The 26,599-nt window shown below is 42.5% G+C and overlaps 1 protein-coding gene and 1 long non-coding RNA gene across 3 annotated transcripts; one reads left to right on the top strand and one right to left on the bottom strand.

Moving 5' to 3' along the window:
• The first annotated feature begins 1,530 nt into the window (after positions 1-1,530).
• On the top strand, positions 1,531-25,485 carry DHRS7 (dehydrogenase/reductase 7). 2 transcript variants are annotated; one of them, XM_040559802.1, is made up of 8 exons: positions 1,531-1,633; positions 2,614-2,683; positions 11,001-11,153; positions 17,211-17,317; positions 18,160-18,399; positions 22,823-22,945; positions 24,341-24,556; positions 25,271-25,485. In XM_040559802.1, the coding sequence occupies exons 1-8, from the start codon at positions 1,580-1,582 to the stop codon at positions 25,304-25,306; spliced, it is 999 nt and encodes a 332-aa protein (XP_040415736.1). In that variant the 5' UTR covers positions 1,531-1,579; the 3' UTR covers positions 25,307-25,485. The 2 variants fall into 2 exon arrangements, with proteins under 2 accessions (XP_040415736.1, XP_040415735.1); XM_040559801.1 differs by lacking the exons at positions 1,531-1,633; positions 2,614-2,683 and adding an exon at positions 5,390-5,623.
• On the bottom strand, positions 5,635-11,066 carry LOC121071508. Its single transcript, XR_005820640.1, has 4 exons — positions 10,931-11,066; positions 10,655-10,845; positions 9,638-9,764; positions 5,635-9,280 (listed from the first exon to the last, which is right to left on the bottom strand). It is a non-coding gene; the product is annotated as an uncharacterized LOC121071508 (long non-coding RNA).
• Positions 25,486-26,599: the final 1,114 nt, after the last annotated feature.

The following is a 26,599-nucleotide window of genomic DNA, read 5'->3' as shown; positions in this document are numbered from 1 at the left end:
AGAAATTGCATCACAGTACTGTGGAAAATATTCACACCCATGCTCACAGTATTATTACCGGGGCTGGCACCAAGTCATCTGAGGCCCCCTTGTGAACAATCAAAGAGGAAGCACTTCACCCATAAATCTGTGAAAAGTTTACCCATTTTATACTGAAGTTCTCTTGGCAATGTTGTGTTGTCAGACCTGCTGGAACCTGGTTCATTCAGACTTAACAAAGAAAGTGATTTTAGACCTTAGAAAGAAATGAGAGACCAACGAGCTATGTAGGAAAAGCTTGACTGGCAAAAAATTGGCAACGCCTCACACAACTAACAATGTATATAGCTGTCAGACAGAAAGTGTACAGAAAAGGCTTAAGCACAGTAACCCATAGGCCCTGCACATCTTCTGTATGCATTGTTGGCTGTAATTCATGCTTAAAGCAACCAAACTACTCTTACCTGTTATAGTATATGGTATGCTATGTATACAGGGGAAGGTGTCCCTGCCTGTGGCAGGGGGTTGGAACTAGATGATCTTTAAGGTCCCTTCCCTTCCAGCCCAAACCATTATATGATTCTAGTATTTGTTAATGACTGGTTCTGCCTTAGTTTTGCCACTTCCAAGTCTATAATCGTGAAGACTGTGATCTACCTATCATGAAACATAGAAGAATGCAGTTAACAAAACCAGTAGAGAACTTGCTCTAAGTGTTTAAACAGAATAGAATGGGGACACTTAGATCTTCAGAATTTGAGACCACTTTTATTTATGTAATTACATATGGATTAAAAGACCTAAGACTAGGCAGGGTTTATAAAAATTCTGTTTGTTTGTTTTCCCCCGTTTAATAAGCCAATCGTTACTCAATGGAAATAATTTTTCATAGTCTTGCTCTGTGATCATGGCAGTGCCTATAGTATTGGACATATACAGCTGATATATCATAAGACAGTTAGAAAGCTCTGCAAGTCTTTTACAGTGAACCTAGAAAAAATATAAAGTATCACAGTTACTAATACTTTGGTAGTAGGCCAAAATTATTTATTTGTTTCAGAAATATAACCAAGTTATAACTATGTCTTCTTGTAACTGTAGAACTTGTCTAGATCACCTGAACCTAAGGAAGATGTATAATTCACTACTGCAAAACTAATTCTTAAAAGTAAACAGCTTACTCAGATTATTGTCACAGGCCTATCTTCAGAAAAATAAATAAATAAAGCATGTACTTTACAGATCATGTCCCACTGAGCCCAAAGACATGTAAGTGCATGCATATTGTTTAAAACATAGTTAAGCACTTCACTGAGTAAGGATGGGTTGAGACAGATGCTGAAATGCCTTGCCAACTATGGTTTAAATAATACCCATCCATACCTTCCTATAACGTGATGTTTGCAACGTGAACATCATGTTTTTTTAAGCTATCACAGGAGGATTTATGAGAGACTGGCACGTCATTTACTCATTTCTTTTGTGCAGCTGAAACTTGTACATTTTATGCACTATTTATACACAAGCTGTATCATCTCCAGCACTGAAAACACAACATCCATCTTACTTCAGCTGATGTCGGTGGGAACCCTGAAGAAAGATGAATGTCCATCTAAGCTTGCAATGGGACAAGGAAACAGATACAAGGATTGGAAGAAGGTCAGTACCTACAGCATGAATAAACCATTTCATTAACAGTATAAAGGATCAAAACCAAGATGATAAAATCAGTTTGAGAACAGATGTAAAGTAAGGTGCAAAACAACAGGATCCTGTGCAGGATGAGAACAAGGACTTGTCATCCTCCCCAGTATCTAGAGAAAAGCCTATCCAGTCCTACCTGGGTGTGTTGACTTGGCACTATGAAAGAAACCCATATACACCCTGATGATACATTCTGATAGGTCTGATATGCATGTGTTTATAAGCTTATATCTGATAGGTCTATGCATTGCATAAATTTGCTCTAAAATAGGATGAATTTACGATGCTATTCCTGAAATTCATTCCACTCACCTTTGGCTTTGGGTTACAATATGGTTATTGGAAATACAACTAGAATATGAAATTATTACAGTTCACATGCCTTAAAAGTTCTAGCGTGGTGGGCAGATAACTGTAAGATAAATCTCCACTTAATCTTTTTTTAGTGTTGAATTCATATCATTCTGATTTTACTTCTTACTCTTTTTGTTCCTGATGGTTGTAATGCCATAAACATTGTCACACAGAAAAAGCTATGAAAATACTTAAATAAAGCCCTACCAAAACAGGTCTAATTGGAATCAGAAAGCTGAAGAGCACTACTGGAGTTCCAGATTTTCAGTCTACTGTCACATTTTTCTTCTCCATTTAGCAGCATGAATAATATTGCACATTTATTATTCATTTACGGAGGTCACCCGAGTTTATATCGTTGCACTTGTGCACAAGGTCTTCTTAGTACTGCATGATTGCAGAATAAATATACAGAAAATTAGTCAAATGTATTTCTCTCTTATTGCTTTGGGGACAAAAGGCAGCTTATTTTGCTTTTAATTATATCAGGTGCCAATATAATTTGTGTATCTTTCAAGAATAATGCATGTTATCATATTATGTTCAGAGTTTAATTGATCTGTTATCTGCTGCCACAGAGTCAACAAAGGGAGCCTCACCAAGGTTCACACGAGAGCATGGAGCAAGACTGAGACCTCTCATACTGGTAACTATTTCCGATTTTGTTTTCGGAGCTTTACAGTTCAGCTTCTCTTTGGCTCTTGCACTTCACTACCGCAGTTCAGTACTTTATATAAATATCAGAACATGTTTACTGGACTCCAAAGTGTCATCTGCATAAATCACTGAATAAAGTGCAACGGACCTGTCAGGCATTCTGTTGATGTTCAGGTTGACTTTGGTAGATTGACTCTTTAATCCTCAACTAGACTTCTAAAGACTTAGCAGTAATGGCCTCTTCAGAAAGTGAAAATTAGTTTCTCACGTGGAAACTAAGCTCAGGCTTAAAAAACACTTTTGGTTTTCCTTGGGAACTTAGATGTTGATCAAATCTAAGGGCTTTGTTATGTTGTGATCCTCTAAGAGATGTTTCATTTTGCTTTGGTACTTTGTCAAACAGCTCTTCTCTAAGCAGTTGCTGTCTCTCAAGCAAAAAAGAGTGTATGTTACTGTCAACACTCAACGTTGTGCTTCCAGCAAGGAAAGCTACAGCACTGCTGGCCATCAAGGTGAGACTGGAAGCAGGGAGCCCTGGACTCCCATCAGTTTTTGCCTGTTGCTTTGGGGTTTAGAAGAAATCATCTCATAGTCTGGCATGATGCTGATGGTTTACAGCAAACACGTGTAAATGCCACAGCCTGTGGTAGCTTTACTGCTTTTTAGCTGTTGGTGTCTCAGAAGAATTTTTTCAATAGGCTTGGGTGTGTATAATTAATATAATTTCTTAAGTATATTTATCTGTCATTCAGATAATTCATCTAATGAGATATTTAGTTTTTATAAGTTGGCAAACACCAAGAATGGGTATTACCTTGTGGAGGACCTTGTAACTTTCTTCAGTGCTCTTCTTCCCATGCTCAGTATGACACTGAGCAAGCACTTCATGTCTGTCTTCGTAATCTTGGGCGTAGGCAGTAAAATCTCCACTGATGGTGACTGTGCAAGTGTACAAATGCACAAGATTAACAGGAGAAATCTGTTTTACTCAGTTTTGTTGTAAAAAGAGGGGTCAAAGTATGGTGTTATATCATGAATTCTCATTTTTCTCCAACCGTGGGATCCTGGGACCTTGTGAGCTTCTCCTACACATCCTTTCTCTGTTCAGCCTGAGCCACTGTACACCTGTCTCTTTCAGGATAACTGGGAAAACTCCACTGGGAATATATTGTGCAGGTGCAGTGTGTATCATCTTCCCATTTTATACTTCCTGTTCCAGTATGTCATGACACAAAGCTTCACGATCCCATGCACACCACCTGCACTTAGCACAAGGAGAAAAAAGCCCCAGAAGATTTTTACCAGAGAATATAAAGATCTGGCAGGTGCAGACAGATGAATTTTGCAATGAGCAAATTTGTTCATCATGTCCTGATTTTCCACAGAGAAGGAAGCAAAATATATATATTTTTTACTTGTTAGGTTTTTTTTAATTAATTACTTGTTAGTTATTTGTTTCATGTGGCATTAAGGTTCCACTATGCTATGTGTTGCACTAACTCTAAACAGTTCTCAACTCAGTAACACATGAGAAAGCAGAAATACAATAAAGAGCTGTCATCACTACATGCGACTGTCTTTATATGGCAGTCAAAGTTCCTGAGTTACTCTGGGTTCCCCTTTTATATCTGCCTGGTGCTGTAAAAGACTTTGAAACACAAAGGTTACATGAGTTACAAGCTCTGCAGGTAAGCACTAGCAAATCTATGGTGAAGAGCAGCAGATGAGAGCGAGGTACGGTTCCAAAATGCCAGTCTCTGGCCCTTGTGGCTGTCCCACACCACTTGATTCAGAGCCCAGCATTTAAAACCAAGGTTTGAAGTGTTGGTCAAAGCGAGAGTAGGCATTTGCCTCCAGTCTGCACAGTGGGAGGCTCAGCCAAGAGGAGGATTGCTGCACAAACCTGGATGGGGAAGACCTCAACGCTGCACTTTGAGCTATAGTTGGTCTCTTCTCCCACGTGCCTGGTGACAGGACTACGGGGAATGGGCTAAAGTTGCACAAGGAGAGGTTTAGGTTGGATATTAGGAAGAACTTCTTTACCGAAAGGGTTGTTAGGCATTGGAATAGGCTGCCCAGCGAAGTGGTTAAGTCACCATCGCTGGAGGTCTTTAAAAGACGTTTAGATGTAGAGCTTAGTGATATGGTTTAGTGGAGGACTTGTTAGTGTCAGGTCAGAGGTTGGACTAGGTGATCTTGGAGGTCTCTTCCAACCTAGATGATTCTGTGAGCTGCAGAAGGGCACTGGCATCCACCGGGGAGCCTGAGGAGAAGAGGGTTCGCAGGTATCCCCCTGAGGCTCTCCTCATGGTGGGCACTGGGTTTTGATCTCTATACCCCAAACCCAGACATCTCTATACCCCAAACCCAGACCGCGCTGGGCACCTGCCCCAGTGCCTGTGACAGGGCAGCCTGAGGACGTGCGGCAGCCAGCGCTGTTTACAAGCCCGAAGCCAGCCAGCCCTCCGCTTCCCTCGGGGGCACGTCAAGTTGGGAAAAAGAGTCCCCCGCTCCCAGAAAACAACCTTCAGCCCCTGTCACACGCACGGCCCCTGCCCTACAAACCCAGCCCTTATCGCCCAACCTTGACTGCGCCAGCCCCGGGGCCGCGTTACCACCCAACGGGGCCCGGCCACCGCGGAGCCAGGGTCCGTGACGGGGGAAAAGGGACCTTGGCGGCCCTGCCCAGCGGGGAAGGGGTTGGAAGGGAAGGCGGGGAGGAGGAGGCGGCTCCCGCCTGGCGGCGGCCCTCATAAAGGGGTGCAGCGGGCGGTGGCGGGGCGGGTGGCGGCCATGTCGTGGGGCTGCGGGCTGTGCCAGCTCCTGGCGGGCGGAGCCCTCCTGGCCCTGCTGGTGCAGCTGGTCCGCTGGCTGCGGGCCGACGGCGACCTCACGCTGCTGTGGGCCGAGTGGCGGGGGAAGAAGCCAGGTAAAGCCGGCCCCAGGGAGCGGCTGCCCGCCGGGAGCGGCCGCCAGCCCGGAGGGAGGCTCCGGGGCGCCGAGGGGTGGCGGCGTTTGAGGCGCTCCGTGAGGGGGACCGGGCATGGCGGCGTGTGGGGGTGAGGGGGGACCAAGGCAGCCGGGGCTGCAGTCGTCTCAGCTCGGCCGATCCGACCATAGCTGCCCCCGGGGCTCGTTGAACGATAACCCTAAAAGCAGTATTTTCAGCTCTCAGCAAGGTGTGGTGACCCTCGCACGCACAGCTGCAGCTCGCTGCAGGGCAGTGGTGAAGAGACCCGTTGAATAAAGTGATCTAAAAGCAACTTTGCAGGGCTCGCTCAGCCCCAAAAGTATTGTTTTGCATTGTTTCCGGTCAGATGTCTGGTTCTGGCATCAGCCTGTGTGATATGCGAGGCTGTCAGGTGTGCGTGTTGCTCGGGGAGGCTGTGGTGTGCCGGGAGAAGCACAGAACAGGGGACAATAAGAAAAGGGGACACTTAATAAATATAAGTGGTAGGAATTAGTTCCTTGATTTCTGATCACCATGGAAGGGATTCCTTGTGGCACCCCACACTAGTGTGTGCAGGTGATGCGTGTTCCCCCTTCAGGCACTGCTGGGGCCTCTCAGGAACCTGCTAAAACCTGCAGGTGAGGGATGGACAGTGTGGGTCAGAGAGAGAAACTTTGAGTTTGTCTGGAAGAAAGAAAAACAACAACAAAAAAACTCTTCCTAGTCTCTTTAGCTTCTGTTCCTTACTGCATCTTAAAGCAGATCTCAGTTTCACAGTAGTTCTGAAAGTGTTTACAGCATAATAAACATGAATATTAATGCTTGGATTAAATGGGTTTCCTCTTCAGAGGATTTTGCCCCAAAAGGCATAAGGGAGCAGCACCACATGATTGCTGTTTGTGGATTTTCCTCACTTTTCTGTAAGGTGTTGCATTCGACACTTGCGGTTACAAAGATTCAATAAAATGCCTTCAGCCAGGGATTTACAGCTCTTTCATGTGTTGACCTTTCTAATCTGTCTGCAATTCTACCTCCTTGTAGACAACTAAAGATCTTTAAAAATCCTCAGTTTTACTTGCATTAAAGAGGGTTTTGATCTGAAGAGTCACACATTTCTGAATATCCCACCTCAGCTTAGCCAGCAGCTGCAATTTGGGGTGCTGTGGGACATGCTGGGTTTGGGTGGTTGAGGTGAAAATGGAGCAGGTGCCATCAGTGACCACATAGCACCCTCTTCTCGCGTCTGAACAGCTGGGTGGAGAAGCTGATCTGGGAAAAGATGGGATAGGGAACACTATAAGCTGCCCTGCGTGTAAAATGAAATTGGGTGATGGGTTGAGATGGGGAGATAAGACTGTCTTGGATGAAGGAGGGTCATTGTGTTGGGGGGGAACTGAGGAGTAAGGGTTTGTGTTTGAGACGAGGATGCAGTAGGGGATGTGGTGCAGGTGCAGGTTGGCATTGGGAAGGGGCTGAGAGAAGAGCAGGGCAAGTTCTGTGAAGAGTTTGTCAAGAAAGCCATTTGAAACAGGAATCTGGGACGTATTTCTTAGTTCTAGCCTAGTGGGCATGCAACAAACCAAGGGTGAGGATGGAGACCACTTCAGGTTGGACAGAAGTGGGAGAAGGTGGGGATCATCTCCCTGTGGAGTTGGGTTGGGAGTGTGGCCTAGACTTTGAGATAAGTCTGACTTCTATTTTCAGTAGAAGCTTGCTGCAAAAGTGCTAGTCTGTATACTGGAGAATAGGAAAGTGTGCACAAGTAATCCAGCTCTAAGAATACTAAATTTAAATATGTGACCAATCCGTAACTGTATGCAGTATGAGTTTTACAGCAAGTCCATCAGGTAGCTCCCTTAGTATAAGAAAAGTATGAAAAATACCTGTGTGTGTCGACTTTGCGAATATCATGGAAAGACTCAGGGCAGAGAAACAGGATAAATCTTGATAAATATAAACGGAACTGAAGCTTTGTCTTGAGGGATCTACGTGCAATGCACATGGAGATTTAGGAGTTCTCAGGTAGACACAGAATTATTTGAAAGTACCTTTCAATCGCAATGGAAGCTTGGAAACCTTTCAGTTAATCTCTAAAAATTCCCACGTACAGAGCAATGTAGTTTTAGCTGTTTCAATAGGTAATATAAGGAGCATTGGTAAGAATTTTGTCAATGTAAGCTTCTTTGCTCTGCAAAGTGGTGAACTGTGTTTTCCCCCCACCCTGGGCCTCAAGTGCTTGTAAGTAACTGAAATATGCAGCTGAATTGGAAGCATTTAAGTAGCATTTTGCTGATAGTTCTGCCTTGCACACATGTGATAGTGGTGTCACAGTGCTGATTCTATCAGCTCAGCAAGGAAAACAAAAGGGACAAACACTAGAAAAGGTCTTTCTTCAAATATATTCCTGCTTTTCCTCCTCCCCACATTGTGCACACAGCATAGCATGTCTACAGACATCTCTAGGTAAGTAGCACATGGGTCAGGTGGAGAAAACTTGAATTTTAATCAAAGCTGTTGATAGAGCTGTTACTCTTGCTGTCATTATGTTTTGTTATAGCTTCCACAACATTAGTATGGGTGTTGGAAGATTTTGCAGATAAAAGTGCTTATCAGAAAGCAGACTCTTATCATGTTTCTTTATCTTGAAAACTATAATTACAAAGCATGGCCTTCGTATGGGTAAGATGAGTTCAATTCAGTGATTCACTTCTATAGGGAAGCATCTGGATTTCATCATTGGCAGGTGCTGGATTATTTCCCGTAATCTAAATATTTGTGTGATCAGGAGACAAGGGTTACGGGGTGCTGGGTGACTTCCCTTATGCATTGTATTTCATTAGCTGATCAGCGGTCACTCTAAGTGGTGCACTTTTCACAGACAGCATGGTATTACCGAGCTTAGTAGGATCCTTTTACATATGCATATATGAAAACATACATGAAAACTGACTCTTTAAGCTAAGAATAATAGTGTGATTCTTCATGGGTCTGGGGAAAATGTTCTGCTTTAGACTTCCTCACCCCAAATATTTTCATGAATAAAATGAAGTGACAACCTTGTGCCATGGGAGCTATAAAATGATGGAGAAAAAAAAAATAAATCTGAACAGAGCTGAACTACAGAAGCACTTGGAATATTGCAGTAGTACTCTGTTCAACCTCTCATTTGTTATGCCTTGTAACACAGTAGTTAATGGTTAGTAAAAGTATAATATTTTATTTTTCCATTTGGCACAGTTAATTTTTAAACTTATTTCCAGTTACAACAGGACATTTATTCTAGAACAAGCTAGTTGCTTGATAATTGTTCTACAACAACATTTCAGCTAGGTTTTGCACTGTACTAATTTCCAGTAGATCAGTGTAGGGTAACTATCAGCACTCAGAAATCAATGAAAAACCTTCCTCATCTCAATTAATTATTCTGTCCACAGAACAAGATCCTGAATAACTACAGTGAACCTGCTCAAGGCAGGTTGAGAACAGGGAAACTGCGTGGTGGGAGGAAGTGGATTTGTTTTCAGTAGCAAGAAGAGATGAGTGTGGTAAGCAGGGATGAAGGCATATCCATGTGTGCTTCTGTTCAAGTACTGTTTGTTTTGACAGGAAACAAACTGTGTTTCAACAGAAAACAAACTGCCAAAAAAAATAAGAAATTAATCTGAGAGGTAAACTCTATGTTCCTTGTAGTTAGCCCAGTGATTTGGGAATGTGTTGAAATAAAACTGTAGGAAGAGAGCATGAAGAAGCTTAAGTGACAGCAGCTTTCTGATATAATTATTAATAAAACAGTTATTCCTACAACTTCAGGAATATCTCTTTCTACCTCCCATGTTCATAACCTTAGAATACATCTCTCCTTTGGAAAGTGACTTCAAAAAAAAAAAGAAAAAAATAAAATAAAGTTTGGCTTTAGGAAGGATTTTTCTTTGGCTAAAAAGTCAGCTTTCTTAAAAATTAATAATAATAATAATAATGATAGAAAAATAATACCTGGTGCCAGTCCTGCAAATTCAAGGTGAGCTCTGATAGTCAATCTTGAAGTCTTCAATAAGGAAAAGGGGAAACAAGATTTTGGTGCTCATCTCTTCATTGGATTTATTATCATTAAGACTCAAAACTAGAAATTTGAAACAGAGTAGTGTAGAGAGAACCAGGAACTGATCCTGAAGCAGGAGGTAAAAGTCATCACAGCCACTGGCTTTAGTAAAGAAGTGTTTTTGCTAAACCGAATGAGTGGGTAGGTTTCAGTGAGCTGACAAATGCTATTCTGGCCTTTTTTCTGAATAGAACAGGCTTTAAATCCCAGGAACTGAATTTGACTCTGCTATTTGAATTATAATGTGAAATCTTTCTTGGTTGGTTAGAAATAGTTGGAGTGCAGTGTTAAATAGAAGAAAGAGCTCTTCTCAGCAGCTGATCAGTCCCAGATTTTTTTACTGGCACTGACGATGAAGAAGACGTGCAAGTTTTAGTCAGTAATACGTTCTGGAAAGTGCTCTGATATTAGTGATCACTCATCCTTAAATCGTGTTCTAGAATTAAATGAGTAATTTTCATCCATCTATTTTATTTGATGATTTTGGATATACGTCTGGAAATCTAAACCTTTTCCCAGGTTCTAGGTGTTTCATGGGGTCAAGAGTGGGGAATGCCTGCAAACAAGGGGGAACAGGCTACAAGCAGAGGAGTGAAGGAGCAAGATACCACTGTTTTTACTAGAGGTTTAAAAAGCATGCCTGGGCAGGAACTGTGAGCACGCAGGAAATTCATAGGTGAGCTTACACCCTGGGAACTTGGTGTACTGTATTCTGGCCAATGCAAGAATTAACCTGCATCAGACACAAAACGAAGCGGATGAACACCCATTCTGTTTGTTCTGATAAGCTGCCTATGATCAGAAAATTTTCTTCTGTCAGCAGTTACTTAGGACCGTTTTTGAGGTAGAACATCTATTGGGAAAGGTTGGCTTAGGCTTTTGTTTGGATTTGCCATACAGTAACCGCTTACCTGCCATTTCCAAGAATTCTCTTCTCCATTTTCCTCTGAAGCTCTTTTTGATGAGGTCAGTGGATATGCTCTGCATGGATGAGTTGCAGAAACGCAATCTAATTTCTTCCATCAGGTAGATAATTCATGTTTATTCAGATTAGCCATGGAACAAAGTTCAAGTAGCAGAACAGCATGGAACAATTTCACAACTGCACATGAGCAAAAAATAAAGAAGTCAGGATTTTGTAACAGCCAATATAGTGGAGCATATGTCTTAACAGTATCAGAGCATACCTCTGCAGGGACTTAAATGTTTATTCTAGCATTGGCAATGTGTGAACTGCTGCCTTGATTCTCCTGACAGAAAATGAACTGCGTGGCAAGGTTGTCTGGGTGACAGGAGCTTCAAGTGGAATTGGAGAAGAGTTGGCTTACCAGTTGTCAAAGATAGGAGCTTTGCTTGCCATCTCAGCAAGAAGAGAAGATGAACTGGAAAGAGTGAAAAAGAAATGCCTTCGTAAGTATAAGTTACCACTTCATGCGAGCAGTTCCGCTCTTGCTGTGGTGGGGTTGCCACAGAAATACTAACCCACAAAGCACAGGAATAAATTTCATGATGAAAGTGAACTTCATACATAATTTCACTGTATTTGAAGCCAGTATTTTGTTTTCTTGAGAGAAGGCTTTGTATAGGTTTGTGGTATGAGAGCCCTTATAAGCTGGTGTTACACTTACTATCAATTGCAGCTGGTCTTACAAGTTACTGAATACATACAGTGGGGAAGGGAGGAAAGAAATTGAGGGGTGTCATCCTATTCAGAAGCAAACAATGTGGCTGCATGCTACTGAGAAGTCTTCTCCTGTCGGGTTTGTGCCTGCTGCAGTCAGATTGACAACTGTCAAGGAGTTTCCTTTGGAAAAGGAATGAATAGAGATGTTCAGAAAAAGTCGTTCTGAGTAAGTGCAGAGAAGAGGATCTCCTATAGATTGAGAGGAACATGTATGAAGCAGGATGTTTAACTGTTCCAGTTATCTTTCATATGCCTGCTGTGTCAGTAGTCTAACTTCATTCCTCTTCTTTATCTTTTTCCCTCTGTTTTCTGGCCTGGCTGTGGGAGGGATAGGCAATGAATTAATGTCGATAAATAGAAGTGTTGAACATGATTACTATATCTCTTTCTGCCTATTTGCCCTCCATATTGTTTAGTGACTATATTATCACACTGACAGTTTGTTCCTAGTAATGTTGATCAAATGTCTGCAGCGTACTTGGAATGCTTGCTAGTGAATGTTGAAATGTTCATTTGGCTTAGCACAAACATTCCTTGAAATCTCAAAGTTGCAGCAGGTTACTCTGAAAATCTGACAAGGAGGTTTCAAAAATGCATTGCTCCTTATTTCCATTTCCTGACGCTTCAAAACAGCTGTTACTTAAATAGATACCTTCAAAAAGAAACCAGGGCTGTCAGATGATGATGTGGGTAAGTGGTAATTATGGCAAAAGTCAAATGATATGACGCAATGTTTAGTGGTCACTAAAAGCATACAACTGTGCTTACGTCTGTGGCCATTTGTTGTCATTACGACACTGATGGCACTGGATATGCTGGCAGGAGCTGGAATCTGGATGTCCATTTTCAGGTAGCATTTGTATAAGAGCGATGTGCTAAGGAACATTCAGAAAACTTAGTTCAATTGATATGAACCAAGAGCACAGATTTGACTAAAATAATTTCTGCCCCTGCCAATTTGAAATAACTGTGTGAATATCATAGCTGTGCTATATAGTAGTCTTTTGTAGCCATGTGTTTTGGAAAAATATGCTACTGAACTTTCTTAGCTATAGGTTAGATTAGTAGGAATATTGGAAACTCTGCAGTAACCTGTTCAGTAACAGGTGACCTGTATTTTCTACCACCAGCCTTTAGGTAGTGGAAGAGAGTATTTGGCCCTCTTGCCCCCTTACTCCTCTCTCTAAACTCCGCCTTCCACCCCTTTTATTAATTATAAGGTGTGCTCGCTCCTCTAGCCGTCTTGGTGGCTTTGTGCTGCGGTTTGATGGTATTTGCTGTTAATGAGAGTCCCAAATTGGACACTGTACTCCAATTGCAGTCTTAGTGCTATGTAGAGGCACTTAACAGCCACTTCCCTCAATCTTCTCTTGCTGTTGCAGCCCAGTAGCATTTATAATTGCAGGAGCTCATAGCTGCACGTTGAACATAAATCAGCAGGCTTTTCATCAGGACCTCAGGCCTGATACCTCGCTATTTGGACACCGGTTTGCAGTACTGCTTAATGCTGTTCTGTCCCAGGTGCAAAGTTTTTCATTTGACTTTGAGCTTAATGAGGTTTGTCAGACCATTATTATATTTCATTAATATGCCTCTGAATGGCAGCCCTACCCTCCAGCATAGCAACTACTCCTTTGAACTTGATGTTACCTGAAAATTTGCTGAAAAAATGTTTTATCCCATCATCTGGGTCATTAATGAAGATATTAAAAGATACTGTCCATGGTGGGCTACCGCTTAGAACTGGTTACCTGTTGGACTTTGAGGGGTTGGTTGATCCAGCCTGGTTTTCACTTACACTGTAATCCATTCACCTAGACCCCTCACATTTCCCCAGCGTAGCTACGAGGATGCTGTGGAGGCCAACATACAAAGCTACACAGTCAAGATATACAGCATCTGCTGCTCTGCCCTTGTCCACAGAGCCCGTCATGTCATTGCAAAAGGCAATTAAGTTGGTCAGGCAATGCATGTCCACAGTACATCTATGTTGGCTGAGTCACTTTCTTGTCCTTCATATGCTTGGAAATTGCTTTCAGGAGGAATTGCCTCATCATTTTCCCAAGGACTGAGCTTAGGCCGTGTGACATTTGCTTTTTTCCAGCTGCTGGTGACCTCCTCCAAAGATCAGTAGCGTTGCAGTGATGTTGGTCAGCTCTCATAACTCCTGGCTGCATGTGTTGCCCTGTTTGGATGTCCAGTTTGTCCCTAAATTGGTTATCCTCTGATGTTTGTAGTATTTCTTTCCCCCAGAGGCTATTCTCAGGGCTCTAGGAGACCTGAGAGATCTGCCAGTGAAGGTTAAGGCAGAGAAGGCAAAGAGCAACTCATGTTTTTCTGTGTCACTTCATTGCCATCCCTACTCAGTGGTGAGCTCACTCTGTTTTTCGGTCTTCTTTTTGTTGCCGCTGTACCTGCAGGAGCTGTCCTTGCCCTTTGCATTCCTCACCAGCTTTGACTTCTGAGCTTCAACATTCCTGATTCCATCCCTGCACGCTTGGGCATGTGTCCAAGTGCTTGCTGGGTGCTGTGGTTTCACACTGGTGGGAAGCCGAGCTCCACCACACCGCTCTCTCACTCCCCCTCCTCAAAAGGATGAAATATGATGGACAAAAAAAAGCTTGTGGGTTGAGATAAGGATGGGGAGATCACTCAACAGTTACTGTCATGGGCAAAATCAACTCAGTGTGAAGGAGACTAATGTAATTTGTTACCTATTAATAACAGGCAAGAGCAGTGAGAACGGAAAACAACACTGCTCTGTCCAGCTGCGGGTCCCCTGGAGCCAGCTGGAGCTGGCTCTGCTCTGACACAGGGCAGCTGCTGGACTCTGCTCACAGAGGCCACCCCTGCACCCCCCTGCTACCAAAACCTTGCCACATAAACCCTGTAAACTGGAGATAGTTTGTCCCTGCTCACAACTCCTGCGTGTTTTCCTTTTGCAGTTGAGTTCAAGAGTATTCTGTAAGGCTTGAGTAGTGTGGGATGGGTTAAGATTGAGCTGCCACACGTAACATCAACTTGAAGTTAGCTGAATTATACGGCATAATTGGAGCTAATAAGCTTTAACATGCCTATGGTAGATGCTGTACACAGCAGCAATGTAACTAGATAATTTACATATTAATGTCACAAGCAAGCACGTTTATCTTGTGTATATCTGATGTCATAAGAAAACACTGTTTTAAGTCAGCTTTATTTTTGCAGCTGTCTTTCAAAAAATATACTCAAAAAACCCCTAGTTGGCTTTGGGTGATTGTAATAACTTTGTAGTAAGAAGAAAAAAAAAAGGCACAAAACTTAATGAACCATAGGAAAAATGTTAGAGGACCTGCTACTTGGTGGTTGGGCAGTTTGATCCTGCTCAGATGTAGCAGAAAGCTGCTGTGTAAGGAGACTTAAAGGATCTCCTGAAAATACAGCGTATCAGAAATGTGCTCTCACAGCTGTGTGAAAGTGGCTTTTCTTCTGGGCAGGCTGAGGCTGAGCGCTCAGTTTCAGATGTATCTGGAAGCTGATGCCCACATGTGGTTTGTTTTGCCAGCAGCTGGAGACACGTCAGTATAGGACGTCAGCAACATCTGTTAGCGTTTGTGTAAAATGGTGAGCCCGAACCCAAGGTCTCCCACTTGGGAGCAAGGGTTTTCTTTTCTTTTCTTATTTTAATGGTTCCCTTGAAAACATCAGTTTGGTACAGTAGAGGGTTATTAGTAAGGGGAATGGAGAACATAATTCCGAAAATATGTAAATTGGGACACGCACATTCCTTCAACACAAGCACAGTTCTGGTTATCTGCCAGGAAAACAAGGAGATAAGTGGACAGCAAAAGAAGCTTAGAAAAAGGGTAACAAGAATGTGTGAAGTTTTATGAAAGCTGTCTGAGGAATGACTACAGCAAGGATTCTTCACCCTGGAAAAAAGTGACTGTAGGAGGCTGATAGAAATCACAGACTCACAGGATGGTTTGGGTTGGCAGGGACCTTACAGTCTGTATAATCCCAGCCCCATGCCGAGGGCAGGGACCCCTCCTGCCAGCCCAGGCTGCCCCCAGCCCCATCCAGCCTGGCCTTGGGCACTGCCAGGGATGGGGCAGCCACAGCTCCTCGGGGCAGCCTGCGCCAGGGCCTCACTTTACTTTCAGAGTGAAGAATTTCTTCCCAATATCTAATCTAAATCTACCCTTTTTAGTTTAAAACCATTACTCCTTGTCCTGTCACTCTACACCCCCAGCTCCCTCAGCCTGTCCCCACAGCAGAGGTGCTCCAGTCCCTTGATCATCTTCGTGGCCTCCTCTGGACTCATTCTAATACTTCCATGTCCTTCTTGTGCTGGGGGCCCAGAGCTGGGTGCAGGGCTCCAGGTGGGGTCTCACAAGAGCAGAGCAGAGGGGGACAATCCCCTCCCTCGCCCTGCTGCCCACGCTGCTGTTGATGCAGCCCAGGACACGGGTGGCTTTCTGGGCTGCAGGCACACATTGCCGGCTCATGTCGAGCTTCTCATCCACCACCACGCCCAGGTCCTTCTCCTCAGGGCTGGGAACATGAGGTAGAGGTGTAGTTTAACCTACAAGGATTTTACTGCTGTCTGTAATGGAAGAAATAGAGGGAAAGGTAGGGGGGAGGAGGAGGGAGCACTGGAAGGAGCAATGCATGGAAATATGGTAGTTTTAAACCAAACATGGGTTTATTGTATCCAGTTACCTAAATACTAGCGACCTTTGAGCAGAGGCAACTTGGGGATTTCAGTAACCTTATCTGTACGTCACTGTAGAGACAAGGTTCAACCATACCTGTGTATGCAAGATGTGGTAATGAAAAAATAAGAGCTTTAAGCTCTCTCTCTAAAGAGCACAGCTGGTCGAAGGGGAGCAGATGTACTTAACTGTGGCTAGGAATCAATTTAGAAACAAAAAATAGCACCATCAACCTAGTACGCATATATATATATATATTTTAAAAAAGTTATGTCTGGTTTAAAAAATGGAAAGATTAATATTGAAGGTTTTATTTTTGTGACTCATCTGCCCCCAGACCCCAAGGGTAGCAAATCACTGCTCAAGAAACACTTTCTGTGGAAAAGGTCAGTTGTTGCAGAGTCAGTGGTGAAAACACTCAACATGAAGGCTCGAACTTGATGACAGCTGCCTTTTATTGCAGGAGGTGGATGTGTTGAAAGGTCTCAGTTAAACAAAAACCTTCTTGTAGAATAATATCTCAGGTTGGAAGAGACCCACGAGGATCATCGTTCTCCTTCTACCCCCTACAATAAACCACCTTCTCCAGACTTAGCCCTAAAGCTTGTAACTTGTATACTTGTATAAAAGCTTGTATACATGTTGTGGTTTTGGTCCAATGTGTACTGTTCCTATTGTCAGGAATAAACACGCTTTAACAATTGACCTACAAGGAAAATGTCAAGGCTGCCAATAAGCTGAGCTTCAGAATGGCTCAGTGAAAAGTTTCAGTATCAAGTCATCCTGTAACATGTTACTGTCAACTATTGCAATGTAGTTGGAGAATTGAATTGTCTATGTTGTGATACCTGAATCTGTTTAATAAAGTCAAGCCTTTTAAAAGCCAAAGATGATAATGAGGAAAAAATGGTAGGCACAGATTAAAAATGGATTCTATGTGGAGATCAAAATGAAAAGAAAGCATTTTAGTTTCAACTTTAAGTTATCGTTTATGTCTTTCTAGTGAAAATGTGGGGTTTAAAAACCCATTTCCACAGTTGTTGTATTAGCAATCTTACTGGTTCTCATTCACTTTATGGTTGTTTTCAGAAATCAGCAACTTGACCGAAAAAGACATCCTTGTTCTGCGTCTGGACTTGACTGATAGAAGCTCTCATGAAGCTGCAACCAACAGCGTTATTAAGCATTTTGGCAAGGTAAGGTGCACCTCTGGGGCTGAATTTCTTCTCTATCTTCTATCCCTGCATTTATGTATGTATTTCACTTTTATTCTATCATCTGGTAAATTCAGCAATGCTTAAATTCACATCTTGCTTAAGTTTTGGTATTAAACATGACAAAAGTACTTAAATTCTCATCCATTCTGTTGCTTACTTTTGGATTTCAGTAGGTTCTGCAGAGATGCAGCAAGGAACAAATAATCACTAGCCAGTACCAAGAACTAAAAATTAACTTGCTTGATTTCATTGATCACTTGCTTGATTGATCACTGAATTTCTGGTCCAAATGGAGTGATCCTCAGCTGTATGTTCTAGGCTTGAAATTGTGTATGAAAGTCAGGACCTTTATTTTGTGGTTTTGGTGAGGCACGTAATTTGGGTTCAGAGCCATATGGGACAAAACCGGACATCGGGCTTACCTTGTTTGGTGCGTAGTCTTTTCGACTGCTAGTCCAGAGTTAAGACAACAGCAGTCAGATCTGACCAACACTATGCACAATGGGCAAAGCTTCAAGCTAGGCCTTTAGTCCGCTGGTACTCTGGTATCACAGAGAAATTATTGGTACCGGATTTGTTCCTTCTGTTCTTTAATCTAGTTGGTTTCTAGCTGCCAGTGTTCCTGTGCTAGGAGTTAACACTGTTTGGCATCAAACACCGTTCCTGTTTTGTTGTCTCCACTGAAAATCAGCCAGCCCACAATTCAAAGGGGGAGGCTAGTGGGCGAGACTAGAGGGATGAGAATAGTCAGTTAACAATCGCCTGAGTGCAAATATTAAAGAAAATGTGCTATATTTATTTATCGCTGTATCTTTCCTGAGATTGATGTTTTGGTCAACAATGGTGGACGTTCCCAACGCTCCCTGTTCATGGACACAAACCTGGACGTCTACAGCGCGATAATGGAACTTAACTACCTCGGCACGATCTCTCTAACAAAGCACGTCCTGAAACACATGATTGAAAGGAAAAAGGGAAAGATTGTGACTGTGAGCAGTGTGATGGGTATCATGGGAGCCCCTCTTGCCTCTGGGTATTGTGCCAGCAAGCATGCTCTGCAGGTAAGTTACATTTCTGAATTTTATTAAGTCTTCTGTGCTATACCAGCATCAGTTTTAGTGCTGTAGCAGAGGAATTTATTCTGTGCAGAAAACATAAGTCTCACCTGAAATTGCACACAGCATATATAACTTTCTCAGGTGCTAAAAGTTATACAGAATTGCTCTGAAATGTTCTGAAACTCCTAGAGAATGATTCTGGACTGAAAGAATTAGGGGAGGGTGGCTCTTTCTCTGGTTTCTAATTTTTGCAGCCTTTAAAATATCCTTGAATTAAACTTCAAGCCCTTCTTCAGCTAACAGCACTGTAAATTCCTCACTATGGAATCCGCTTTGTTTTTAGCAAAACAAAAGGTGAGCCTAAGGGGACCTTGACTCAGAGCTTAGGAACTGAGTAGCCATATATCTAGGACATGATACCAAAAGTAGAAAGAGATGAAATAGAGACTAGCTTAAAAAAACAAACAAACAAAAAACAACAAAAAAACCACCACCACCAAAAACAGAGCTCTCAAACAAATGCTTTTTTTTTTAAACAATAATAAAACTGGTATGATAAAAATAATGGTGATGTACACTGGTTTGAATAAAATTGGTGTTATCTAGAAATATACTTTTTTTAAAACATACTGCACGTGTTTATAATAGTGTATCTTCTGGTAAACGAGAAACTTCTTACATTTTGGAGTAAGAATTTCTAACCGTGGAGCACAAGTGTAAGACAAGAACGTCTGTGGTGTTCTCTCATTTATGCCCAAACTCTTACTCCATAATAAATATATAAAGCCATTTGAACTCACTGAACAATGTTAGATATCAAAGGCAGAGAAACCACGCAGAAGCTTACAGCAGTTCTTCTGGACTGCACGTGCAGGTGTGGATAATGGGGAAGGACTTGCCATGCTGCTCCTGTGCTCCTTCTGACCTAGCTCCACCATTTTCCCAAAGCAAATGGATCCCATCTGCCTGTCCTCGTCACACGTACTGTATGCAAACATGCAAATGGTGCTGAGCTGGGAGAATTCCCTGCACGTGCTACTTGGAATGTGGTGCAGGAACAGCAAGCATCGTGCTTTAAGACTCGTCTTAATTCAGTCAGGGAAGAAAAATCCCTGGTGAGAGGTTTTTAGACTGTAAGAAATCTACAGTAAAGTGAGAACAGTGATTGGTAAAGCAGACTAATGAGGAATGAGGCTTTCTGTTCTTGCTAGGAAGATCTGAAAGAACCTTCGCAGCAGTTTTGAATGTTGCTGTGCTGTGAAGAACTGGCAGCTCATAGTGCCTTAGGAAGGCAGGCACACTGTCTTCTGCATAACACTGAATTTTCAATATTGGTTGGAATGATTTTTGAAAGCCATTTCACTCATCCACAAGAATATAAAAGAAAAGCTGAGAAAAGTGTCTGGGGGAAAAAAAAAGCTGCCTTTATCGTTGCGGAATCATTTGTTTAACTAGCAAATTTATTTAGATATATTTGTCTTTCACCACTGTTTGACTTCCTGCTAATGTACGTTTTGATCTCAGTAAGCTAAACTTCAGCTGTGCTCAGTGATGATTTTAAAAACAAAAACTGGCACGTTCCTACTCCCTGCTGGATTTAAGCACGTGAGCAGAGTAAATAACTTTGGTTGACCTATTGGATCAATATCTTTTTAACAATTTGACTAACAACAGCAAACATGTAACTAGTGGCTGACACTGCAAAGCCATTAGATGCTTGAAAGAATGAAGATGTAGAAGACTGTGGCAGGTCTCTGCTAACAGAAAATTTTCAGTTAATGACAGGGAGAGAGCTGCTACCCTTCATTTAGGTGGCAGCGATGAAATTGCCCATTAGAAGCCAGCCTTTGATTTAGGTCTAGTAGATTGAAATTAGAAGAATGCAATGAGCAGAAGTGTGGGCTCCATTTATGCTCCTTTATTTTAAAGTGTTCTTTCAATTGAATCATCTCTTGGCTGTGGTGCTGTTGGAATAAGCGTGGCTAGTTGGTTGCAGAGGAATTCATGTGTTGCTTTAAAAATTCACAGAACGTTGAATTTCATGTTAGGACTGAGAATGTGGAAGAACCTTAAAAGAAATAGTTCACTAAAATGTCAGGATTCATTAAAAAGAAGCTAACTGAACTGCTTATACCTTTCTTATCTTCTGCCTCTGCTCAATAACCAGTCCAGACTCCAAACTTCCTTTCTGGTTTCTTTCACAGTAACCCTGTAAATACTAATTCCAAGGGTTAAAACATGTGATTTGCAACACAGATTTTGAAATCTATATTGCAAATATAGACTCGGCCTAAGAGTCTCTTACCAGTCTAGAGTTAGGACTAGGTGTGAACCCCACAAAAATATTAAAACTTTTTTGAGATATCAAACTTCACCAGTACAATTCACATAAAGGAAGTCTGTCAGAACGGCCGTCCTCTGCGGGTAGCCGAGTAGCCCATCTCTGATGATGACCAAGAAGAAATGACTAGAGAAGCTGGGGAAAAGTAACACAGCATAAAGTGATGCTTTTCATGTTGTGTCTTCCCAGCATGTGTCAACCTAGGGTCTTCTAGGTCTTGGACTGCAGATCGCATTTTGGCCACCAGTTATTAAATATATGTCCCTGTCTGACATGAATTCATCTGTTAGTGGTTGTTTTTAAAATTCATGCCTTGAAGTCTACCACAGCTGACACAGTTAATGCTGCAATTGGAGGGGGGAGGATGGAAGGAATTCTGTTAAGAATTAAACTTTGTTCTTGAAACAAGCACACCTCGATTCCTGCCAATTGGAATTCTTCATAACAACATTATACTAATGAAATTACCCTTTACTTAGTTCTGCAAGGAGAGCTGCAAGAGCATGAGTCAAGTCCACAGGAGTCTGCGTCTGACTGTTGCAGTTTCTCTCCTGGTGTGACGATGCTCGTGGAGATCATACGCTGTTCATCTAGCTGTAATTCATATAATTGGTGGCATGTGGAGTGGGTCGGAAATGGTGATCTTCAAAATGTTCCTTAATCAGGAACTTGTCTAATAGGCACATGGACTGCACTGAGCAGCAGCTGCCACTGCCTGTTCAGTCTCTGATCATTAGGGGAATTTCTAAAGTACATTTTTGTCCTAGCAGAGATCATTTCAGCCTTTCCCAGTCTTCTAGGATTGGGTTCCTAAGTTGACAAGGCCCAGAGATGGGCCTCGGAACTTAAAAGTTTAAAGACGTGGTTGGTGTTTTTACAGACTGTCGCTGCAGAGCCTGCATGTGATCTGCAAGCTGAAATTAGTCACCAACAATTGGGAAATCAGAGCCCATGGTCCTTTCTTGGTTGTAAGTGTGCATAGGCATGCAGCTTGTTGCCTAGCTGTAGTGGGTTGTCCCAGTTGTCCTCTTCCGTGTCATTGCAGGAGCGAGCTGACTGATCCTAGTCCTATATTGCAATTTAGTGAAGAGCTCTGGGCCAGCCAAATCATAAATCTGTACTGCGGTGGAAGTTTATCAGCCTGTGCTGGCCTTCTGTCTCTGTTGTGACACAAAATTATGTGCTAGAATAAATACAGGGAGCTGCTGTTAGCCAGATCGAAGATAAGACACGGTATGTTGTTTGCTAAATCGTAGCTCAGTAGTGCTTGAGCAGCAACTTTGGTAGGTGGCACATTCCTGAATTGGTCTTGTTCCCCCTTAACAGCTGCTGTCTATACAAGGATTGCTAGAGATTAAGAAAATTTGTATCCCGGTAGTTTAAGGAAAAGAAATACTTAGAACTTTTGTAATTGAACTTTAACTTAGCGTATCCCTGAGCTGAAATAAGTTTTTTGTCTATGTCCACATATTTAACAAATTTAACACAAAACAAACAAATTTACAAATTAACAAATTTACAAATTAACAAATTTAACACAGAAGTGTATTCAGTGGTGTAGAAGTACCCCCCTAAAATACCAAGTTGCTCCTTCCACTTAGTATGAAAACTTCTTCCTCTTTCTCTCTTATATATGTACCACTTAGTGGAAACACTTTAAAAGCTTTAATCTCACCACAAAGAGCAATTCACGGGAAAAAAATAATTTCCACAATATTGCAGTTCTTGCTCAGCAAGGCTGAGCACTTGTATCCAAGCTACTTGCAGCAGGAGCTAACGATGTGCCGTACCCCCAGTAAGGAGCCCCCACAGTGCTCTGAGAGAGGGCCTGGCCCTCGGTACGGGGACAGCAGAGCCTGGCTGCGGTGTAGAGAAATTACCGTGTGATTGGGAAGTCAGATCCCTCAGTGATAGACATAATTGCAGATAAAATTGTAAATTACCCATTAAATGTCAAAATAATAGGAGTTGCTTTCAGTAGAATACTGCTTTATGGCATAGAAATAGAACTAATATCTGTAGTTAGTGATACCTTTCTACATAGGGAGATGCAGCAGAAGATCACATTACAGCCTTTTCTTCTAGGGCTTTTTTAATTCCCTTCGGACTGAGCTGACTGACTACCCTGAGATAAGTATTATCAACATATGCCCAGGACCTGTACAGTCTAAGATTATACAAAATGTCTTTACGGAGAATCTTTCAAAGGTAAGGACTCTAAATTCTATTGTGATAAATCCAACTTTTTGCTACAGTGATCCTTTGGGGGTTTTCTTGTTTTCTTCTTTTTTTTTCCTCTCGCAAACACAAACCTCATCTTCTCACCAAGACATGCTTTGAGTAATGCAGAACCCTGTTTTGTTGTGTAGTTCTTTGTGGTATGGAGTCCATACCAAATGAAGCTGGGGAGTTGTTACGCCTTCTCTCTTCCAACATATACAATCCCCATCTAGTAAAATTTACTGTACAGTTGCCCTGCCGCAATTCTGGGGGAAAGGCCAAGATTTCCTAGACAATTCTACAGCGCCGAACAGCGTCGCATCTGCACAGGTAGCTTTTTGTTTGCCCTAGTCACAATCTCCTCTGTTCAGTTGACTTTGGTGCAATTGTTGGCAGAGCCACTAGAGTCAGCTGAGGCGAGGCTTGCATTCTTTTCCTGTTAGTAGTTGTTCAAGGATGAAAAGCAAAACCTTCCAATTGCTCAGTTGTTTTTAGTAAAGGCTGTCTAACAAAAGAGCTGGCAGAAATTATTACTGTGATACATATTGGTAATCTGTCATAAATTTAATTGATACGAAGCTCAGGAGAACCCAGCAGTAAGAGGGGAAGAAAAATCTCCCATTGTTCAATGGAATTCTGAAAGAAATGTTGGCTTGCTAAGCTGCATACTTTCACAAAAGAAAAGATGTACTTCTTCAGCAATCTGGAAATCTTGCAAAACGAATTCCTCAGATTTCAGCATGGCATAAGACCTAGGAAGAAGACGGAATCTAGGCCATAATTGCTTTTGCTCTGGGAAATAGAGGAACAGATGACAGAGCAGTCTGTTATTGCTGGAGTGAAACTCATAAATTCACAGGGCTGTGGCTTATTTCATTACGGGCTACATATGGACAAGACATCACTGCCACTGAAAAAGCCTCTTGCTCTTCTCTTGAGATAACTGCACAGAGAGCAGAGCTGGCAGGAATATTAAGTTAATGGGGGACATGTCCTCATGTACTCATTTGATTACAGAGTAACTTGTAACGTATAATGGGGTAGGCAGCTGGGAAGAGGAAAGTTCTCATTTCACAGAGCCTTCTGCTGCAGAATGGGTAACTTGCTGATATATCTAATTTAAAGTATAAGTCAATGCAAAACAGAATAGATGTTGAAGTTTTTTTTAAAAAAACTAAATCATCAGTGGAGACACTAATTTAAAGGTGGTTTATTGAAGGGTGTGTGTTAAAGGAAGGTGGTAAGCATTCTCACACTTATTCTACTTTTGCACTGTGGAGAAACTCCGACTGTGTCTGCTGCGCAGAGCCTGACCCTTCCTCTCCCTGTCCCCCACAAACAGAAGCCCCATTTTAATCCCTGCCCTCTCTCTGCCTTCTCCAGTCACTAGAGAACAGCGGCGACCAGTCCCACAAGATGCCGACCGACCGCTGTGTCCGGCTCACGCTCGTGAGCACAGCCAACAACCTGAAGGAAGCCTGGATCAGCGACCACCCCTACCTGGCTGTCTGCTACCTCTGGCAGTACGCGCCCACTTGGGCTTGGTGGCTGATGAACAGAATGGGCAAGAGGAGAATACAAAACTTTAAGAGCGGCGTGGTAAGTTTATTCTTCTTTCCTCCGCTTGCTTGCGTTTTTTTTTACCCTGCTGACAGACTCTTTAGCTGCAGGAATGCTGGGACTGCAATTTTGGATCCATTTCTTTTCCTCCTCCTCACTTCCCTAGCAGCTGATGCCAGGCTAGACCCTGTAGCTGCACGCCTGGTAGTCTAGAATTACTGCAGCACCGTCACAGTGCAGCGCAGTCAGTACATCTTGGAGTGCCAAAGGTCTTGCCTCTGATCTTTACCACAGAGGCCACGAGTTGAGAATTCAGCATTAATGCAGAGCTGAGCTGTAAGTCAGCGGCATTAATTATTTAATGCAGTTTGAAATTAAGACTGTTGACAGGCTCTCCCCTAGGTCTGTCTAGTTTTTATATCGGGCGTGTAATCTGAGCACCTCCCCGAAGTACGTCAAGCAGTACTACTGTCTGTCAGGTCTCTTCCCTCTCATTCACCTCCCAGAAGACAGACGTGCAGCGTGGTGTTTTGTTCTCACAGTGCTGCTTGGCCTTTTCCTTACTGTGTTGTTGTTGTACCATGTTAAAGTACTCCAGAATCAGAAAATGGAACAACACGTGCAGCTTCCTACCTTCACCTTGTAACTGCCCGCTGTCAGAGGCTAGTTCAAGCAAAATAACACTGGGTGAAGGACTTCAATGCAGTAGAGGGTAGGGAGGGGAAATACTGACTTAACTTGTTCTTACTCCAGGACGCCGATGCCTCTTACTCGAGAAAGACGAAGTAAGGAGAAACGGGCAAATTCCTGCTCTACTTGTGCTAATGTAGAGAGAAACTTTTTTCATATTGCCTGACTGCAAGCAAAAACTTTTTTTTTTTTTAATGTTATACCTTTGTCGTCATATAACTTGACAAATCTATCAAGCTGTATACGCACTTGGTGAAATAAAAATCAGTTTCTAAACATACCTGGTTTTTATTATTTTAAGCTTACAGAAATTGAGATGGGGCCAAGTATTGTTGTTTTTCTGCTGCGATACTAACAAATACGTGGTGAGCAGGCTACAAATCACTTACCCACAGGATCCCGTTTCCCTCATGTTCATGCCTAATGGACCTTGAGCAAAAAAAAAACCAACCAAGTAGAAGCTTGTGATAAAGGGTCAAGGATGTATAGGCAGCGTCTGGGAAAAGATGATATTTTTCATCTTTGCCACCAGCCCCAACGCTGTTGTACAGTTGGTCTAAGAGCAAAATGGGTGTTATCATGCGTTTGGGGTGGGGGCTACGCTCCTGAACTTTTATCACAATGTTTAGAAACCTAAAGATCAAATATTTCTAAGGACCACTTCAGAGTTCACAAACCTCAGTGTGCTGGTTGTTGGGTGAAGTCTGAGATGTGGACAGTGTAGAGAAACAGGGAGGAAGGACCAGAGCATGATAATACACTTGTAACCTGTCGTAGGTAGTGCTCAGCTTTGCACTAAACCTGGCACATGTTAAATCTATAGAGCATCGTGAAGAGAAGAGGAAGGGAAAGAGTGCCGGTAGCAGAACAGCCCGTAGCCACGCGAGGGGAACACTGCTAATGAGAACCCCCCCACACTTTCATGTGAGATTACTTGGAGCCAAGCAACAGTGCCAGACCTGAATTAGGGCAGGCCCTGCACTGTGGGTGATCTAAGCATGAACCAGAGCATACAGAGCAGAGGCAAATCGCAACGTTCCTGGTGCTGGACAACAGCGGTGGCCAACTGATGACCACTATTTTAAAACTTCTACCATCTAGTTAAAATCCAGTTCAACCGTTAGCTAAAGGTACCTCTCTGTAGTGGTCACCTGTGTGTTTACAAGCTTGGTGACCTCCCTGTTGTTGACAAAGGCCCCAGTGATGTTTGGATGCACCTCTAGCCATAAACTGTGCAGTAAAAAAAAAAAAAAAACAACCCTACTTCATGATAGATCGTTCAGCAATCATAAAACCCTAACAACCCAGTTATAAATTATTGAAACTTACCAAGTGTAGCAGCACATAAGTCAAACGTGACATTTTTCACGTGACATTTAACAAAGATGGAAA

This window comes from Cygnus olor, chromosome 5 (assembly GCF_009769625.2).
Source record: "Cygnus olor isolate bCygOlo1 chromosome 5, bCygOlo1.pri.v2, whole genome shotgun sequence".
NCBI lineage: Eukaryota > Metazoa > Chordata > Aves > Anseriformes > Anatidae > Cygnus > Cygnus olor.
The sequence above is the reverse complement of the archived record's forward strand: the minus strand, read 5'-3'. Positions and strand labels throughout refer to the sequence as shown.

Excerpts from the sequence above, each read along its gene's own strand:
- DHRS7 (XM_040559801.1), top strand. The coding sequence starts at position 5,488 with ATGTCGTGGGGCTGCGGGCTGTGCCAGCTCCTGGCGGGCGGAGCCCTC. Across the intron at positions 11,154-17,210 it reads AGTGAAAAAGAAATGCCTTC|AAATCAGCAACTTGACCGAA; the intron begins GTAAGTATAAGT and ends GGTTGTTTTCAG. Across the intron at positions 24,557-25,270 it reads AAAACTTTAAGAGCGGCGTG|GACGCCGATGCCTCTTACTC; the intron begins GTAAGTTTATTC and ends TTCTTACTCCAG.